Source organism: Callorhinchus milii, unplaced genomic scaffold (assembly GCF_018977255.1).
Source record: "Callorhinchus milii isolate IMCB2004 unplaced genomic scaffold, IMCB_Cmil_1.0 Scaffold4, whole genome shotgun sequence".
NCBI classification, from domain to species: domain Eukaryota; kingdom Metazoa; phylum Chordata; class Chondrichthyes; order Chimaeriformes; family Callorhinchidae; genus Callorhinchus; species Callorhinchus milii.
In genome coordinates this window covers 15127519-15146081 of record NW_024704745.1, presented here as the reverse complement: position 1 = coordinate 15146081, position 18563 = coordinate 15127519, and the positions used below count along the sequence as shown (strand labels likewise).

Sequence of the window (18563 nt, the reverse complement as noted above, 5' to 3'; positions counted from 1 at the left end):
GCTATTATATTATTTTTAAAGCTTAGTTAGTATTTATTACATAAAGCAAGTAGTTGCAAGCACAAAGACTAATTAATTTTAGTCTTGGTGTTATGGATGACTCTCACAGCTGCTAAGGATTTGTTCTCATGGTTAATATACCTTACTGTGGTCAGGTCTCGTGGCATATTTTTACCTTTCAGCTAGGTTACAGCAGCTCCAATTGCACAATGATATTTATATTAAATCATTTGTTTTATTTTTGAATCTATATTTATAGATATTACTACGCTGTCTTGGAACACTCAAACTTCATTCATTGCAAGTCACATCCTTATCATGCGTCGCCTCACTGTCCAGACTCTGCTGCTGTACCTGCTTCTCATCACAAGGGGATGCTGTGATTTCCAAGACACGATCAAAGAACTGAACACAGAGTTTGCTCTGAACTTTTACCACACGTTTGCAGGGCTTGAAGGTTACCATAATGTAATTGTATCTCCGGCAAGTGTCACTGTGGCACTGGGACTGTTGCAGTTTGGAGCCAAGGGAAACACCTTCACTCAGCTGGAAAATGCACTAGGATATAACGTTCACGGTAATGCAGTGCACCTGGTGAATTTTTTTCATCCTTGTTAGACTCATTATTATATAGCATAGACACATTATTCATCTTTGTTAGATTCACTGATCTAAAACAACAACCTGGTTAAGATTCAAGTATTTAAAACAAACAGCTCCTAAGTGAGTCTTCATTTACTAACTATTCACTTTTCAGACCGTAAGCAAACTCGCGGTTTCTCCCCACATCCTGGCCAATAATCCCCCCCAAATAAAATTGGTCATTCACTTTGCTGCTGTTTGTGGGACATGGCTGTGTGCAAATTGTCTGTCGCTTTTGCCTACAAATAAGGTCATTCAATTTTACAGTATATCATGTGAAGTGAACTTAGGCATCCTCCTGACAAAAAATGGCGCTATACCAAATGTTAGGATTATTAGTAGTAGTATTTCATAACAAGCAAACAAGCAGCTGATGGTTACTTCAGCTAGTCATATACTATATGTTAGGGTTAAAAAAAACACAACAGTTTGTTAATTACTTTATTTGCAGAATATACTAGTTAATCAGCGCTTTAGAGACATTTTCTTTATCTAAATCTCATATCAAGGAATTCACACAGTATCAAATTATATCAATAGCTGCTTTAAGCAAAAGGTACTTATGTATCTTTGCTTTGTAAATCCTTGAGTGATTTAGGTAAAACTATAAATGTACCAGTGCTGGGAATAGAGCATTTTCACCGTGGGCACCTGGTGGTAGCACTAACACAATCTCAGATGTGGATCAACCTCCCAGAGGAGTGTTCCTTCTGCTGCAATGTGACATTTCCATAGTCTGAAATCCTTTTCATCTTAGTAAATAAGATTCCAATTTAACCCAATTTATGTCTAAACTTAAGCAGGGTATAGGACTAGAAGAGATTTACTGATCATCTGCGAGTATAGAAGTGTTCTTCCAAGCAAACAAGTTTAGCTTCCTTTATCAATCTTAACGAAAGAGTACGCAATTTGAGAAACATACCAGCCTTTTACAAAAATTAAATATTATTAGAAAAACATTTCCTGTTAAAGAGAATTAATAAATTTACAGGTCAAGGTTGCAATGGTTACATGAAAGGTGAGTATTGTGCAGAGCAAAATTAGTTTAAATGAACTACGATCAATGTAAATTGGGAGGATATAATGCTTTTCCTTAAAAACAATCTGAAAAATAATCAAATTAATTGTTTTTTAGAAAACACTCACAAGGTAGTTCACCCTCTAACTGAAGGTTGCTATTTTCACCATATTTCTGATGTTAGGTCGAGAATCTTAACCCAGTACTTCACTTGCTCATTGCGTCCAGCAGGAAAGTGAGGTACTAGGATCGTACCTTAAGTGACAAAACAATGATCAAATTAATTGTTTTTTAGAAAACACTCACAAGGTAGTTCACCCTCTAACTGAAGGTTGCTATTTTCACCATATTTCTGATGTTAGGTCGAGAATCTTAACCCAGTACTTCACTTGCTCATTGCGTCCAGCAGGAAAGTGAGGTACTAGGATCGTACCTTAAGTGACAAAACAATGATCATTTGATCTCAATACAGCTTCCTTCCATCATGAGGACATCCAGTCTGAGTTGCCAATATCTCGTCAGCAAGGTGATGTTGTCTTATTTCATTCTAGTGGCCCTAATGAGAACTGATGAAGCTCTTGACAAAGTGAGAGCACCATCAGTTTGATATTCTTGAACAAAACAAAGATACTGGCATCTCAAATGAAGGTGTTTAATGAGGGTTGACACCTTGAGTTTTATTGCCCAAAGGGCTCCAAGGATGATAATGTTTAATGCCCACAAGTAATTCTGAAGTAAGTCTTGGCTTGGGTTATTAACACTGTATTTGGTTTCACAGACTTGCGAGTGCAGCGTTTCTTGCGGAAAATGTATGAGGATTTAACAAACTCGAGTCACAGTCCAGTGGTTCAGCTGGCATGTGGCCTCTTCGTGGAATCCAGCGTCCAGCTCTCCCCTCATTTCTCTGAGCGCACGGCAGTCTGGGGAAATGGCAGTCTGCAGCGAGCAAACTTCAGCAATCCCAATGAAACTGCAACACTGATAAATAATTGGGTCAGCGCAAAAAGTGGAGGTAAACATTGCACAATATTTTCCTTTCCATAGTAACATAATAAACATCTCATGCAGGACCAGGTCAGTTTATCCTTCAAGTGGAGGACAAAATCCTAAAATCCTTTTTTCCACCACCCACTAACTCCACCATGCCCCACCTCAGGCCTCCTCAATCTTCGTATCAAATGCGAGGAGGTCATGGACTTCTTTTCATCTAAAATACTTAACATCCACCAGGCAGCCTCATCCATCTGCCCCTTGTCACCCACCACCACGCCCTCTCTGTCCCCCTCAACTTCCTCACCATCTGCTCCTACCACCACCCCCATTCTACATTCCTTCCTCCCCATCTCTCCCTCCTCCCTCTCACCCACCATCACCTCCATGAAACCCACCACCTGCTGCCTCGAACCCCTCCCCACTAACTTGCTGGTCACCCAGCTCCCCCTACTGTCACATCTCGGGCTGGATGAGCGCAAATTTCTTTCAGCTGAATGTTGACAAGACGGAAGCCGTACTCTTTGGCTCTCATCAATGTCTAAAATCTCACAGCTCTCACCTCCTCCACCTACCCAACCTTCCCCTAAAACTTTCCGAACCTGTACGCAACCTCGGCGTCAGGTTCGACCCCTAATTATCCTTCCTCTCCCACATCCGGTCCCTCACCAGCAATGCTTTCTTCCACCTCCGACGCATCGCCCGTCTCCGTCAATACCTCTCCCCAAAAGCCACTGAAACCCTGGTCCATGCCTTTGTCACCTCTCGGCTTGACTACTCTAACGCCCTCCTCGCCGGTCTCCCATCCATAAAATCCAAATCATTCTAAACTCTGCCGCCCGCATTCTCACCCGCACGAAACTCCGCTCCCTGATCACCCAAACCCTTGCCAGACTGCACTGGCTGCCTATCCCAGAGAGGATTGATTTCAAGATCCTCACCCTTGTATTCAAGTCCCTGCACTCCTCTGCACCCCCCTACCTCTCTGACCTCCTCTCTCCTCAAAACAGTACCCGTTGCCTTCGTTCCTCCGGGTCTGGCCTCCTCCTCGTCCCCCGAGTCCTCCTCTCCACCCTCGGCGGCTGTGCCTTCAGCCACTATGCCCCGAGGCTCTGGAACTGCCTTCCTCACTCCCTCCCCTCCCATTTTCAGGTCTCTGCTGAAGACCTTTCTTTTCGACCGCACTTTTGGTCACCTTCCCACCCCTCCCCCTCCCTCTGGCTCGGCCCCGGGATCCGTTGCTGTGAAGCGCTCTGAGACGTCGTCCGGCGTGGAGGGCGCTATATAAATCTAAGTTGTTGTTGAGGTAAGCAGGATGTCCTTGTTACTGAGCTGGCTTCAGGGTGCTTGGCAATGGAATTTCTTAATCAACTGAATACTCTGTGCTGATCTCGGTAATCCAGTTCCTGAGTTAGGGCACTGCTGATACTCAGTACACAGTATTCCAGGGCACTCTAATGACCAGACCAGCCACCCTGCCACATTGGCACAACTTGGAAGGACAGACCAGTTACTGGGAGCAGGGATTCTTCCCACTCAGCTCCTGTTAACTGCAAACAAAAACCCAATTTGGTAGGGTGGCCCTAACTGGGCAAGCAGCGTAAAACTTGCCAGACAATGCTCTCAATGGCAAGCTATGCGGTTTTAGCTGGCTAAACTCCAGCAGTACCCCAATGCCCACTCTGGGATTCCCAAGCCTTGGCACTTGCCAACCTGCATCTAAAACTCTCTGGAATTATGTAAGTTAGGGTGTGTCCCTTCAGCTAGAGAATGTGCATCCCATTCTAGATGCAAGGAAATTTCCATGTGGAGGTGGCATACATATGTGGGACTATTTGTCTGGTTTGGATACCATCTTTGTCAATGAAATCTCGTAGAAATGTGTAGAAAGGTAATCTCACCAAGGCAGCGAAGAATTTCTTTTGAAATGTCGCAGTATAATTCAATCACGTTTTCCTCTCCCAACAGGTGAAATTAGAGATTTTATGGCTTGCCCCATGGCAACCCCACCCCTAACACAGATTGCTGTGGCCAGCGCCATGTATTTTAAAAGTACGTGGCAGAAACCTTTTCTACTCTCAGAGACCCAACACCTCTCATTTACCAAAGCGGATGGAACCGTGGTTAAAGTACCCATGATGTATCAAACAGCAGAAGTCAACTATGGTAAGCCGCCTCCCAAAATCAAACATGTGCTCTGTAATTGATATCATCATACTTAACTGCTTAAAGGTAACAATAATCCTCCCCCCATCCAGCTTCCATCCATGCACACACACGCAGAAACACACACACATAACCAGCAGAGGGTGTTAAACAAGGAGAAGAAGCAGGAAACCTTCAATATCCTCGCATTTGCTCTTGATATACCACCTTGTTACCTCATTGAGATATCTCATAGAGTTTCACTGAATATATAACATACCTGATTCTGCCTGATTCTATCTTTCCTAACCCAGTTTAGCTTCCTTATGCATTCACAACTGAGTCTAGCAAATTCAGCATGAGACAGTGAGATTCTGGTTTATATGTAAGCAGCATCTGTATCCATTACACCATCAGGGCTACCCCTGATCAATGTCTTTTTGATACTGTCATCCCAGGCACACAAGGAATATTTGTTTCTGTAATATTATTGCAGGCCAGATCAAGACTGCGACTAATCAGAGATTTACCGTGCTGGAGCTCAGCTATCTTGGGCATGCGGTGAGCATGTTTATCATCATCCCTAGTGAGAGGAGAATGCCACTGTCTGCCTTAGAGCCACACATCACATCCAGAAGCCTTTCAATGTGGACAAACAATATGCGAAGAATAAAAATGGATGTTTTCTTACCGAAGTAAGTGTCTGCATAATCAACAATCAGAGAAGAAACCCATTGCATTCAAATAGGCCACTTGGCTATTTGTCCATCTACATCCAAAATAGGATAGGTCAGGGTATCAAGGGACACGGGGCAAGGGTGGGTAACTGGAGTTGAGGTACAGATCAGCCGTGATCTTATAGAATAGCGGAACAGGCTTGAGGGGCTGAATGGCCTACTCCTATTTCTGTTTCTAGTGCATTTTGTAATTGTCATGAGGGTCACTACAAGAATTCTATAAATGCAGCAGAAGTTATATTGAGGGTCTGCCCTGTATTAAATGATAATCTAGGCTGACAGTTCACTGCATTGTTGCAGATGCCATCCTCCGGATGAGACATTGAACCAAGATGCCATGCGCCTCGTCAGGTGGATGTAATGCCTGGTACGAAGCCGTGCACTGCAGACCAACAAGGTGCAAAGTATGATCCTTGGTCTGTGCTGATGCAGTAACTGAAATCACGACCGCCGAGGGTGGAGCAGTGGGGATGAGGGAGGAGTTTGGAGCTGGCTGAGTGAAGGGGCTGTTAGTGGAGTGGGGTGTTCACAGCATAGAGAAATAGGGAGGTGCAAGGTATGAATTGATTTGTCAATAAGTGTGAAGATCTTGAAATTGATCCGCTCTGCAAGAGGGAGCCATTGGAGCCTGGCAGGGGGAGATGTGGATATGTAGTTTGCTTTTGGTGAGAATGCAGGAGGCACAGTTTGGGTCAGTAACTTCTGAACTTCTTTAAATAGACACTTGTCTTCAGGGTAAAACACTAAGCTGATCTCTTCTCCACCCACCCTGTTTCTCCTCTATTTTTAACACTTAGGTTTAAAGTGCAAAATAAGTTCAACCTGAAGATGGTGCTAGGTGCTTTGGGAATGACTGACCTTTTCAGCCCTGGTGAGGCCGATTTCAGAGGAATTTCTGGTAAGTTGCCATGTGTATTCCTAGTAGAACAAGATGTATGCATGCAATAGCTATGAATCACAATGTTTTGACAAGATTGTTTTAGGATTAGAGAAAGACAGGGTAGTTTGGTGGCACAGCACACAGAGGCATGAACATGCAGTAGCATGGATCAGTGGGTTGCTGGTTTGAATTCCACCACTCTGCTGAGATCAACATCTCAGGCACCAAAATCAAGAAGCCACAGCTCCTCAGGTGTGAGAGTGAGAAAAATCAGAGGGAGCTCTTAGGCATCATAGTGCTGAGGTTCTCAAACTGGGGACTGGAATAGGGGCATATAGCGCTGTTAGGTATTTGGGGTTATTTTGAATGTAACGACAGCTCGCACTGATGTTTAGAAATAGTAATCCTTGCATTAGAATTATTAGACATCTCAAAGAGCTTCACAGAATATATTGTAAAGTGGATTGACTATATATTTTGTGGCCTAACGCGACAGCCAATTGCGCACAACTATTTAAAACAGTTTATATACTTATTTTTGCATTTACTCTCAGTATGCCACGTTAAGCTTTTTCCATTGTTTGTTAATTGTTGTGATTATTATGTTATGTATGTTAATAGTAGGAATTGCTAATCTTGCTATGTGCAAAGGGGCTTGAATTGAACGTTGGCTTTGTATAAAAACATTCAAAATTTTAGGACGTTCCTTTGTAAAGACGGCAGAGCTATGGCACAAAATATTGGAATACAGATGCTTGAAAGGAAACACAGAAAACGTTTTTGTTTTGCAAACGGCTTCCTTTATTTTCTTGAATTCTTTTCAAGTGTTGTTTGCAAGTAGGGTACTCACTTTCTGTGGATGTATTGTGTGGGTGTCCTCAGCATGATGCCTAATGTCATGGGAGGGGTGGTGGGGCTTGAGACCACAAAATTTGGGAATCCATAACTTAATTTTCGGGGTAAACACCAAGCCAATTTGCAGGTGGCGGAAGAGAAAATCATTTTGGTAAACTCACAGGAATTTAAGAAATAAACAAATAAAACCAAATTGCATCAATATTTACTTACTCTAACAGAAACAAAGGAACACAGAAATATTCAGTGGCTTGAGAAGCCATTCGTCTATGACTTAGACTGCTCTATGCATTTAATTTTGTTAAAAGTTTATTTTATATATAGCAGAGAAAGTCTGCAGAGGATCTCCATGGTCTGAAACTGTGTGAGCACAGCCTGCCATTTGGGGACCAACTCGTTATAAAAAGTACTACTGAATAAGTCTTTGAAAACGGTTGACTGGTCCTCACAAAGGCACAGTTTGGAAAAGGTTGAATTAGTCCAAATGAGCTGGTTATGCAGGTTTGGCATAAATAATGATCACTTTCAAGTCAAGTTAATTAAATCTCCAAATGGTAAACAACCATGGCTAAGTCAAACAGGTTGTAACCAAACTGCAAAATGCAAATGTGAAAAGAATACAGTAAAACAACAGAGTTCTGATATGACAGATATACAAAAACAGAAGTCGCTGGGAACACTCAGCAGGTCAGGCAGCATCTACGGAGAAAGGAAAGTGAGTCAACGTTTTGGCTCCATGACCCTTCGCCAATTCTGACGAAGGGTCGTGGACCCGAAACATTACAGATTTCGGATGTCGGCCTTCCCAACTGCTCCCTCCTACCTCTCCGACCTGCTAACCAATTATCAACCCGTCTGCTCCCTTTGCTCAGCAGGCTCTGGCCTGCTCCATGTCCCCCGCCCGGCCCAACCCCACCATCTGTGGTCAGGCCTTCAGCTTCTCTGCCCCCACCCTCTGGAACTCCCTTGCCTCATTCAAGGCACGCTCAAGACTCTCCTCGACTGTGGCTTTGACCACACTTCTACCTTCTCTACCTTCCACCCTCCCTTACCGCTCGGGTCCTAATCCCTGAATGTTCAGCGCCTTGGGATGTCCTCCCAATGTGAAAGGCGCTTTACAAATATAATTTTGTATTGTATCTTTACTGTGGAGATTAAAACATTTTTACATTCTTGGTGCCATTTTAAATATCCTTCTCCATCTTATACAGAAAAGATCAGTGAATATAACGGAGAGCAATTCCTACGTTTTAAATTCTATGAATATCTAATAATCACTAATGACGTTTTGTAATTCTAGAGCAGGACAAATTGTACGTTTCTGAAGCTATACATGAAGCTAAAATAGAAGTCACGGAGAATGGCACCAAAGCTGCAGCTGCTACAGGTATTTAACATTTTGAAAAAAATCCCACTTCATTAAATACAGTACTGATCCATAACTGTATGGGGTGAGGGAAACCTGCTCAGGGTCTATGTTGCCCATGGATTTATACCCCCAATACGAGTTACATACCTTCAAAATTAACAAGGCAAAATTAAAAATACAACATTAAATATGAATTATGAATAGTTTAGTAACTTAAGAACTGTGCTTCACTATATTGGCCTAACAATCTTACAATAGACTTGTGCTTTCCTTCAGCTATGGTTCTACTGAAAAGATCACGGTCACTTGTATTTAAGGCAGATCGACCATTTTTCTTTCTTCTGCGGCACACCAACACAGGTAATGCATAAAGTAGCAATATCAAGAAAATCTACCAACAAGAAAAATTAAATACAAGTTGAGGATGCAGATGAATAGAAAATGTCAATGTGTAACATTGAATAGAACAGTACATAGACAATAACGTTGCCCTATAAAATCTGAGGATGCAGATAAATAGACCTGAAAATGATTTGGGGGATGCACTATATTCCGCCAATGGATGTGGTTCACACCTTCACTTCATTAATGACTTAAGAAAATTTTCTTTCATTCCACTCCATGTCAAGGTTTCCTATTTTAATATCTCACCTCCTGGGTGAAGGACAGTAAGTTCTATCAAAATGGAACTTTGACTCTCACCATTGACACTAACTTCAATAAAATGTGCAGGTCGAGCAAAGTTGGACTACATATCTTCTGATGGTACAGTGCAATACTGAGGTCTAATTTGTCAGATGCATGCAAGGAATAATAATAAATTGTGAAGTCTGCAGTTTCTTGAATGTATCTGAAGTCGACCCTCCAGAACTCTGGTCAGATAGCGATCAGTTTCTACTTTGTGAAGCCAGACTATAGCCAAAGGAGGCTCTTGGCACCTGGAAGGAGATCAGTATCGTAAAAAGGTCATGTTTGCTACACAACATTAAACTTCAGAATAACTCAGTCTGATTTACAAATTACTTTGAAACTGACAAGATTAAGAACTATATTCATTTGCAAGCATTAAGGGAGTTCAGTGACCTGTTTAGTTCAGACTTTGCAAGCCAGAATGCAGAACAGTGCATTTCTTAGAACAAGGAATATCTTCTGACCATAAATGGGCTGAGTGGCTCAGCTTGCAAGTACTGACAGCTTACGTGACAAACTACAGGTTTAGAATTACATGCAAACCTTTTTTTCTTGCTGAAGCTAGTGTGGAATATGACATTTATATTGCAAAACATTTTGTCTAGTATTTCTTGCACATTATTAACTGTGAAAGTGTAACAAAACAGAAATGGACTCTTTGGTCCCTCAAGTCTGCAGATGCTTTTCTCCGCCTGAACCACCTGATCTAATGCCTCTCTTTCTAATCCTTCGTATTGTAATTCATTTAATATTCCTCCTTTTCAAGCATCTCGTTCTCAAAATAATTTTTGGACTTTGCCTGAACAGATTTTGGCAGAATTGTTCGCCCTTCCCTTATTTTGTCTTTGCGGTTGCAGGACTCCTCTCTGGAGGCTGTAGAACCCTGACAGTGAGGGCCACCATTACTTTCACTGTTATAATGATGTTTTGGCATTGGTGGTGTTTGTAAGGTCATTTTCCAGACCACAGAGAAGGCCTAAAAACATATACGATTTGCAACTTTGGAAACTACTTGCTCAAACGGTTAATGTGTGTGCAGTTGTTTCTGTGTTCCCACTGGCTCTGTACATTCCTCAGTGTAACTATGGGAAATCCATAGCATTGGAAGCAAGGCTAATGTAGACTTGCTGATTTTTGAAACTACTCTGCACAACACTGCATTATATACAATGCAAATTTAACAGATCTGTGACTCTCACACTGTACTATATTGAAAACACTCTCTGATATTTTTCCAACCATCAAACTGTACCTCACCAAGCGTAAATGTCTTCAGAAATGAGAAGAAAAACAGGGGGGGAGAGAGAGAAAGGAAGCAAATAACCTCTCCAGAATTCAGGACATTAAAACATGATATTTATAAAATACATATCTTAGTGAAGCAAAGTTATAACATCAGAAGAAGCAGATATGATATTTTCACCTTTGGATCACTTACCTTATCCAATGTACGTATAGAGTATAATACAGTAAATATCTAATTGATATCATTAGAAGAATGTCAAGAGTTGCTGTAGTCATTTGATGAGATTTTTTAAACACTGAAATTAATTCTAAAGTGTAAAGGCAAACATTGTTTAGGTAAGTGTGAACTAGTTACCTTCTATATTTACTATTCTTGAACAAATTTTAAACATAAGTTGACCAGGCATTTAGCAACTACCATAGCCCCAAACACTTCCAAATATCAAGTAATAAAGTTAAGACAAAAATTGCAACTCTTCAGATTATTTAGTAATCTTTAATAAACTGTTTACAAATATAAAAAAACTAATATTTTCCATTTAATTTCACAGGGGCAATTCTCTTCATGGGACGAATTATGGATCCTCTTGAATAAATATATTCCAAAGTCTGCATTTAAAAAAAATGAAAATGATATGAAAGATTTCTGACCATCATTCCTTTGGAGTTTCTAGGACACTGTATTTATTAACTTTCCACCTTATTGTAAATAGCAATTACAATTTAGCTGAAAGAGGGATATATTTTTACTGTACTCATCTTTGTTATATAAATTTGGGTATTTGTTCTTTTGAAATTGCTGCATTTTAAAAACAAAGTGTATTTGTACAATTCACCTATCGTACACCCTATAGGTACTAGTGTGATCTTAAATGTACAGTGTGGCTGCATTAGAATGTTCTCTGGGTGAATGTAGGTTCACTTAAGAGGTCTGTCTACTGCAGAGCTGAGATATTATTACCAGAAACATGGTATAAACAGTTTGGTGTGCTGACGAGCCCCTGCTTTTTTGACCCCTACCTCCACTCCATCTGTCTATTTGGCTTTCCATCATGTCTGCAACATCACCCATTAATGCCACCTCCCTGGCCTCAGCTCCCCCTTGCACAAATTGCAGACCATTCAGAACCCTACAGGCTGTATCTTCTCCTTTACCAGGCTCGGTGAGCCTATTGCACCCATTCTCACCTAGCTCCCAATCTCCCAGTGGATTAAATTCAAGATCTTGTTCTTGTGATCAAATCCCTTTACGGTCTTTCTCCACTTACTTCTGCAATCCCACTAGCCCGGCTAAGAGCATCGCTGTTGGTCGAATGCAGTCAGTGCCTGATGTACGCAAGTATAGAGTTTTAAATCATTGTTTACTCCACGTTTTCAGACTTACCTCATACAATGATCATTTAATTTTAACCTGAATTTTTTTGCTAAGCATCATTACATGGTCAACATTTGGGAAGAAAACATGCACCCACTGAACTGTTCAGGATTTCTCGTACTGTAACTGATAGCGTCACTGGTTGAAAACCAGAAAAAACACTCAAGAGTCTGGACATATAACAAGGAAAAACAACCCAATATAAAATAGATTTTTTAATGCAGGAAATAGTAACAAAGGCATTTTAAATAATCTTCAAAATATGGCCATTTACAACACACAGTGTTCCATCCAAAAATAATTTGCTATAGACAAATATGTTAGCTCTTTTGAACAACTGTCCTTATTTTGCATACAGTTTGTTTGGCAAGGGCCAGTCCCCAAATACTTATCTGGAAGGCTGAGCTTTGGGAAACTGTGTCAGGTCCGAAGGAAAAAGGGACAAAATGTAAACAAAAACAATTTCAGAATCCATCCGATACAAAAGACGTTTTCTTCCTATAATTCCTTTGCAACGTTTTTAAAAAAAGTTGGATTCGCTGTTTTTATTTGAAAATAGTTTGTCCATTTCCAAAGGATGATGCATCGACAAAAAAATCAAGGGCCAATTGCAGAAAGCAAATGCTGTCTTTTGGAAGGTAAAGTATAGAGTACAAGTCACCTCCTGGGATAGTAAGTTGCCTCTTGCCCACAATGTGATGAATGTGTTCTATGAGCTCCGATCCTTCAAGGAAGTAACGGGAATCTCAATTTCCTTTTCATCAAGGTTCAGATAAAGTATCCGTGTAATGAAAGGTATTGACAAATCAAGCTTATAGCAAGTGGAAGTACAGGAAAAAGAAGCTGTTTATAACCCCCAAACGTCCAGTCTCTTTATTTCTCAGGATCCATTATCGGTTATTGATGTGGTTTATCCGACTGGATTTAGTTTGTATTTCTTCCAGAATCCCTTCAAGCTCTTCAATTAGTACTCGTTTTTTAAACCTATAAGAGGAAACAATATGGTTTTGACTGAGAAGTACACTAAAAGGACTGAACAAAGCAAATGCACAGACAGGAGGATGAAAAATGAGGATTAGGACTGGTCCCGGTGCTGTAAATGGTATCAAATGCTATTTACAATATTTTCCTCACCCAAAAAGTAATTTGCTCCTACAACGTTGGGGCACAGTTACATGCAAAGGCTTTTTTTTTTTTACTAACAACCCTCCTTCACCCACTCGGTTGAGCCACTTTTATTACTGTAACATCACTGCTTCAATATTAAACAATAATCTGAAAATATACAAATGTGTCAAACCTGGGAGCTCAAGGCCAGCCATAATTTAAAAATGAGGGATGGAGGGTGGAAGAATGAAAGAGAAAAATGTCTTTGAATAATTAAAAAAAAGTTGATCTCCTTATCGAGCTCCTTCATAGGTAGCTGGCTGTATGCTACTCTGGGAACATTTGTATTTTGAACATATCAAGCGAAGTGATGCATTGATATTTCTCTCACTGAAGTATTTAACAAGATTTAGATTTGTTATGCTTGGAGCACAACATCCTATATAGTCAGTTCTGTGACCAAATGTAGTTTGTCCAATCAAACTAGAGCAGAGGAAGGGTGAGCAGGATTTCATCCATACATATTTTGATATAAAGCCATATTATTGAAGAGTGATGGGGAAGGGCAAAGAGAGACAGAAAAAGGGGAAAATGGAGATTCCATTAGTTCTGGATGGCGAATTCCACTCACAACGAAGATAACTACATTTTACTGCAATGTAAAGGAGGTTTGGATGCCAATAGGTCAACAATGTACATTTCCTCACTATCTGACAGCATAACCACGTGTCATAGGCCAATATATTTGAAGTGCCAGCAGTTATCAATAGAAACAAAATGCATAATATGGATATGGACGGGGAAGGGAGAGAAGAGCATACAATATGCAACCTGAAATCAATCAATCTTCTTGTAACAACAGTGTAAGAACTTACCGTGCTGCTTCTTTAATAACATTATGCACAAACATCATACGGGTTTCTAGGCTGCCTTGCACTAGTTTCAATAGATAGAAGATGTTTTCATAATCTATGAAAGAGAGAAAACATGGCTGAATCTTTCACAGCGATTTCTTTGAAAGATTCAAATGCATATACTCTAGAATAGATTAAACTTGTGAGCAGAGAAATAGTTTAGAATAGTTATCTTCATTAGGGAACACAGGCCCATTAAACCAAATGTTCAATGATACTACAACTACACAAATGTACCATAATGTTCTTTCAAATAGAATTTCAAGCAAAAAAAATCTAACTTTATTTTGGCATGCTGCAATTACCTGAGAATTAATTTCAATATGAATTTCAAAAGCCCCAACTATGCAGCATTTCTGCACACTTCATACGACCCCAGAACATCTCTTTCCATTTTTAGCAAATGTGTCCAAAGAAATGTTTACTTCATACCAAGTATATACTTTTTTAAAAAACAAATAAGAAACCCGCTTTGAAAGACATTCCTTCCCTCATCGTATCTAAAAACACCAGACTATAATGTTATTTGCACTGATGAATGCTCCTATTTACATTAGTATTATTTCAATCCAGATCATGGTTTGGAAGAGGAAAGGTTGAAAAGTTGTTGGATGGAAAAGATGGAATATTAATTTCACTGTTTGAGCTCTGGTTTTTTCAAAAAGATTTGGCTACCTTAATCTTTGTTTTTGGGATCCCACCTTTGTATTTGGAAGGATAGCAGTTCAATAGTGGGGTTTCTAAGCAAAGACAGGTCTGGGAACTCCTGGTGAGCACAGGTGTCAAAGGTACATATCATGATATCCATGATACCATCAAGATGCAGATTTTTATTCTTGTTCCATTGTCGAGTACATCAGCAGTAGATCATTATTCAAATGTAAAGGAATATATGGATGATACTTAAAACTTCCAAATTATACTCACGCCTGCCTGGTTTCCGGATCTCTTTAAAAATTTGTGTCTTCAGTTCTGCATTTGTCTCTTCTTGCTTTGACAAGTTAAGTGTTTTGATAGAATTTGGTGACGACCTGTGCAAAATTCCATCGTGACACAGTTCACTGTCCCCTGAATCCTCGTGGTTAATTTCAATGGTGTTTACAGAATTGTTATTTACCACTGAAAGATCATAGTCTATTTCTTTGCCATGATTCACTAATTCTTCTGTGGATTCCACAGAGTCAGATTCTGGGCATGTCAAAGGTGGTGCTGACTCTAATCCCTGAGCTAGAATTGCACCTGTTGGAAGAGCATCTGCAATATGGTTCTCAACATAGTCACCAAATACAGTGTGGTTTTCTTCAGCTTCTGCAAAGAAAAATAACAAATACAGAAGTATAATAATAATCTTTGCACTTATACAGAATATACTGCAAAGTGAATTGACTGTATATTTTGTGGGTGAAACGCGGCAGCCAATTGCACACAGCAGTATCTCACAAAACAATTGTGTTCCACAAAGTCATGGATTAAGTGACCAATTTATTATTAATATCGCTCAATTAGAAACTAAAAAGTTAAATTCTCAACGGATTATAGTAACGGGCTCTGGGAGTGAGGTTGCAGATATTTAAATGCATAAATAGAAGTGCAAAGAGACAAAAAACTGAGCTCCGAGATAAAGGTACAGTGAAAAGGACGCGATCATTAATATAAAATGAGTCTGCTGCAAGATGACAGAGGAAAATGTTCGCAACAGAGCCATTTCTCATCTTGATGACCCCAACATAATAGAATGTTCAGGTTCATTAATTATAGCACCCCAGGTTTAGATCAGCTAATTCAATATTTATCAGATTGAACCTTTTCCGCTTTGTCTGGATCAGCTAAACAAACAATCGTCCCACAAACAGTCGTGAAATTGAGTGACCAAATTATTATTATTATTTTTAAGGGATTATTAATCCCGGAAAAGCGATCCACCAATCGACTAACAACCGGGTTCCTACTTACTGCTAGGTAAACTGAGGAGCGTGGAGTAAGGAAATTTGCCCAGCATTTCGCCCTACCGGGAATCGAACGCAGGTCTAACCACTGTGCTACATGATTACACAGAATATTCACAGTATTGCAAATTAGATCCCAATAGCAATTCAGTTGAAGCTCTCTTACCTTTACCAGTTTCTGGCTTTACAAGGTCCACCTGTGACTGTGTAGGTGATACAGGTGGAGAGCCCTTGCCTCCAATGTGATTAGCACCAATGTGATTCGCCACTATTGGCGGTGTTGACGGACGTCCTTTCAATAAAGGTGACATACATCGGCGGCGCTTAGGAACTCCCACCATGTTTGGTTCCATTAGTCGTTTGTTTTTGTTCTGAGGTCCTGACACAAACTCATCTGCTTCATCAATCATCATTCCCTGCATTGTAGGAGTTTGCAACATTAGTTACCCACAAAAGAAAAGTATTTTTGCTGAACTAATAATGTACGCATTTTCTAACTCTTATACAGCTTTCCATCCTCCATGTAACTAACATAGAGTAGGAATTAAAGTCATTAACGCATCTCTTATTAACCTAAGAGATCCACTATTTCAAACCGTAAAGTCCGTGCAGCCAAACGACAGAATGAAGTACACCATTCATAATATTATGGGTTCACACCTTCTTGTCAAGTTTGAAAGGATTTCCAAAGGTATGCTGTCGTCTGGGTTGATCCGAGTCAAGTTCACGAAGTGGAGAAGGTACGTGTTTGAGGTATTCCTGGTAATTGCCCATTTGTGCTATTGGGACACTGTGTGCTTCATCTACAGGAAAATAAACAAATCAATGAGTAAAGCCTACTTTACCCTGCGACCTCCTAACCCCCTACCAACCCGCTCGTTCCCTCCGCTCAGCCGGCTCTGGCCTGCTCCACGTCCCCCGACCCACCTGCTCCGCTATTGGCGGGAGAGCCTTCAGCCACTCTGCCCCAACCTCTGGAATTCCATCCCCCAGTTACTCCACCTCGCCCCCTGCTTAGACTCCTTCAACTCCCACCTCAAGACCCTCTTCTTCGACCATGCCCTCCCTTCCACCCCCCCTGACCCCAGCTCGGGTCTGAAATGCTGTTACTCTGTCCAGCGCCTTGGGACGTCCTCCCGACGTGAAAGGCGCTATACAAATGTAATCTTGTAGTTGTTTATACTGGTGTTTTACAACTTCAGTGAAATTTTAAAACATCCAGACCAGCAAATCAAAGCTATCAAAATTATTTCCGGAATTGTAACTCCTTAATGATATTAGCTGGCTGCATTGTAGACACAGGATCGTGACTTTATTCCCAATATTTAATAATAATACTTGGATTTGATATAACACCTTATCACATTTTCTAGACATCTCAAAGTGCTTCACAGAAGATACTGTAAAGTGAATTGACTGTATATTTTGTGGGCAAATATATTTAAGAACTGAACACAAATTATACAATAAAAAAGTACATGAAAACATAAAATGAACAGACATTGCCTGCAACTCTGGAAAGTGAGCAATAAGTAGTATCTGTGGGAACTAGGAGTTACAAGATACAGGGCAACCCAGTTTACAACTCAACAGTTTGAGTCCATAAGAATCAGACACCGCATTACAACGGGTCCATGAAAACAAAAATGACTGTTAGACAAGCCTCCAAGTCATCAGGTGAATCTGCTGATGTTAACCCTGGGGTAGTCTTACTGTATGCAGGAGGCTGGCCTGTCTGTCAGCTGTGACCATTACTGCTAGAAACACCCAAAAGCAGTTGCAGCTAACCAGCTGGCTTTCAGCACACGTGCAAGACACCAGGCAACCTGTGCTGGCAAAGTTCTGCACTTCTGGTAACAGTGAGTCCCAGGACACAAGCATACTCTCTAGAACTCCATTGAAAAAGAAACATTTACAGGGATATGGGGAAAGAGTGGGTGAGTGGGACTGATTGGGTAGATCTTCCAAGCTCTTCCACAGGCACGAAGGGGCAGAATGGCCTCCTTCTGTGCTGTAATATTCTATGATTCCATCCTAGGGTTCATTTGACTTTCTCCCTCTCTCAAGGTCCAACTCAAGACCGACCTCTTTCAGTCATCTGAGACACAAGGTAATAAGTTCATATCCCTAATTCAGGATTTTTAACTTGTAAAACACTGACTGTCCAGCGCCTTGGGATGTCCTTCCAACGTGAAAGGTGCTACACAAATAGTGACCAGATTCTTCAAAAAACTGAAATTCTGATGGAACACTTGTATAGTCTAGGCTACACTGCAATGCAGGTCTGAGGGGTGGATTGCTGCCCATGACACCAGGAGAAATTCGGTGAAAGAGCAGGAAAATCGGTGAAAGAGCAAGAAAATAAATATCCTCATAACATTGCCTTTGAGTAATATGAAGGAGATGAGAATAAAAAAAACTCACTGGAATACACAAGGCAATGTTATGAGGATATTTATTTTCCTGCCCTTTCACCGATTTAATGAGAAAGAAAATGTTATTCAGCTACCTTCGTCATGGCCTTTCAATGGAGCATGTACTGTTTTCAGCAGATTTAACCTCATTCTTGTTAGTTGATCTAAAAGATTTCGCCGAGGTATGTCGTATGGATTCTTATAATTCTGAGGTTTCAAATCCTACAAAACAAAAT

The 18563-nt window shown here is 40.6% G+C and overlaps 2 protein-coding genes across 2 annotated transcripts in view; one reads left to right on the top strand and one right to left on the bottom strand.

The window, feature by feature from the left end:
• Positions 1 to 318: 318 nt before the first annotated feature.
• On the top strand, positions 319 to 11367 carry serpine3 (serpin peptidase inhibitor, clade E (nexin, plasminogen activator inhibitor type 1), member 3). The gene is made up of 8 exons (XM_007907193.2): positions 319 to 577; positions 2439 to 2672; positions 4619 to 4816; positions 5292 to 5490; positions 6330 to 6430; positions 8568 to 8654; positions 8913 to 8996; positions 11123 to 11367. Exons 1-8 carry the CDS (start codon positions 319 to 321, stop codon positions 11164 to 11166), a joined length of 1206 nt encoding a protein of 401 aa, XP_007905384.1. The 3' UTR covers positions 11167 to 11367.
• Positions 11368 to 12146: 779 nt separating this feature from the next.
• Positions 12147 to 18563, bottom strand: part of LOC103187613 (integrator complex subunit 6) — a 48899-nt gene continuing 42482 nt past the window's right edge. The window contains exons 13-18 of the mRNA XM_042333914.1: positions 18423 to 18549; positions 16574 to 16716; positions 16080 to 16329; positions 14895 to 15275; positions 13929 to 14022; positions 12147 to 12930 (exon numbers count right to left, since the gene is read on the bottom strand). Of these exons, the coding sequence (XP_042189848.1) occupies positions 12837 to 12930; positions 13929 to 14022; positions 14895 to 15275; positions 16080 to 16329; positions 16574 to 16716; positions 18423 to 18549 (1089 nt within the window). The 3' untranslated portion in view covers positions 12147 to 12836. The remainder of the gene's footprint in view (positions 12931 to 13928; positions 14023 to 14894; positions 15276 to 16079; positions 16330 to 16573; positions 16717 to 18422; positions 18550 to 18563) is intronic.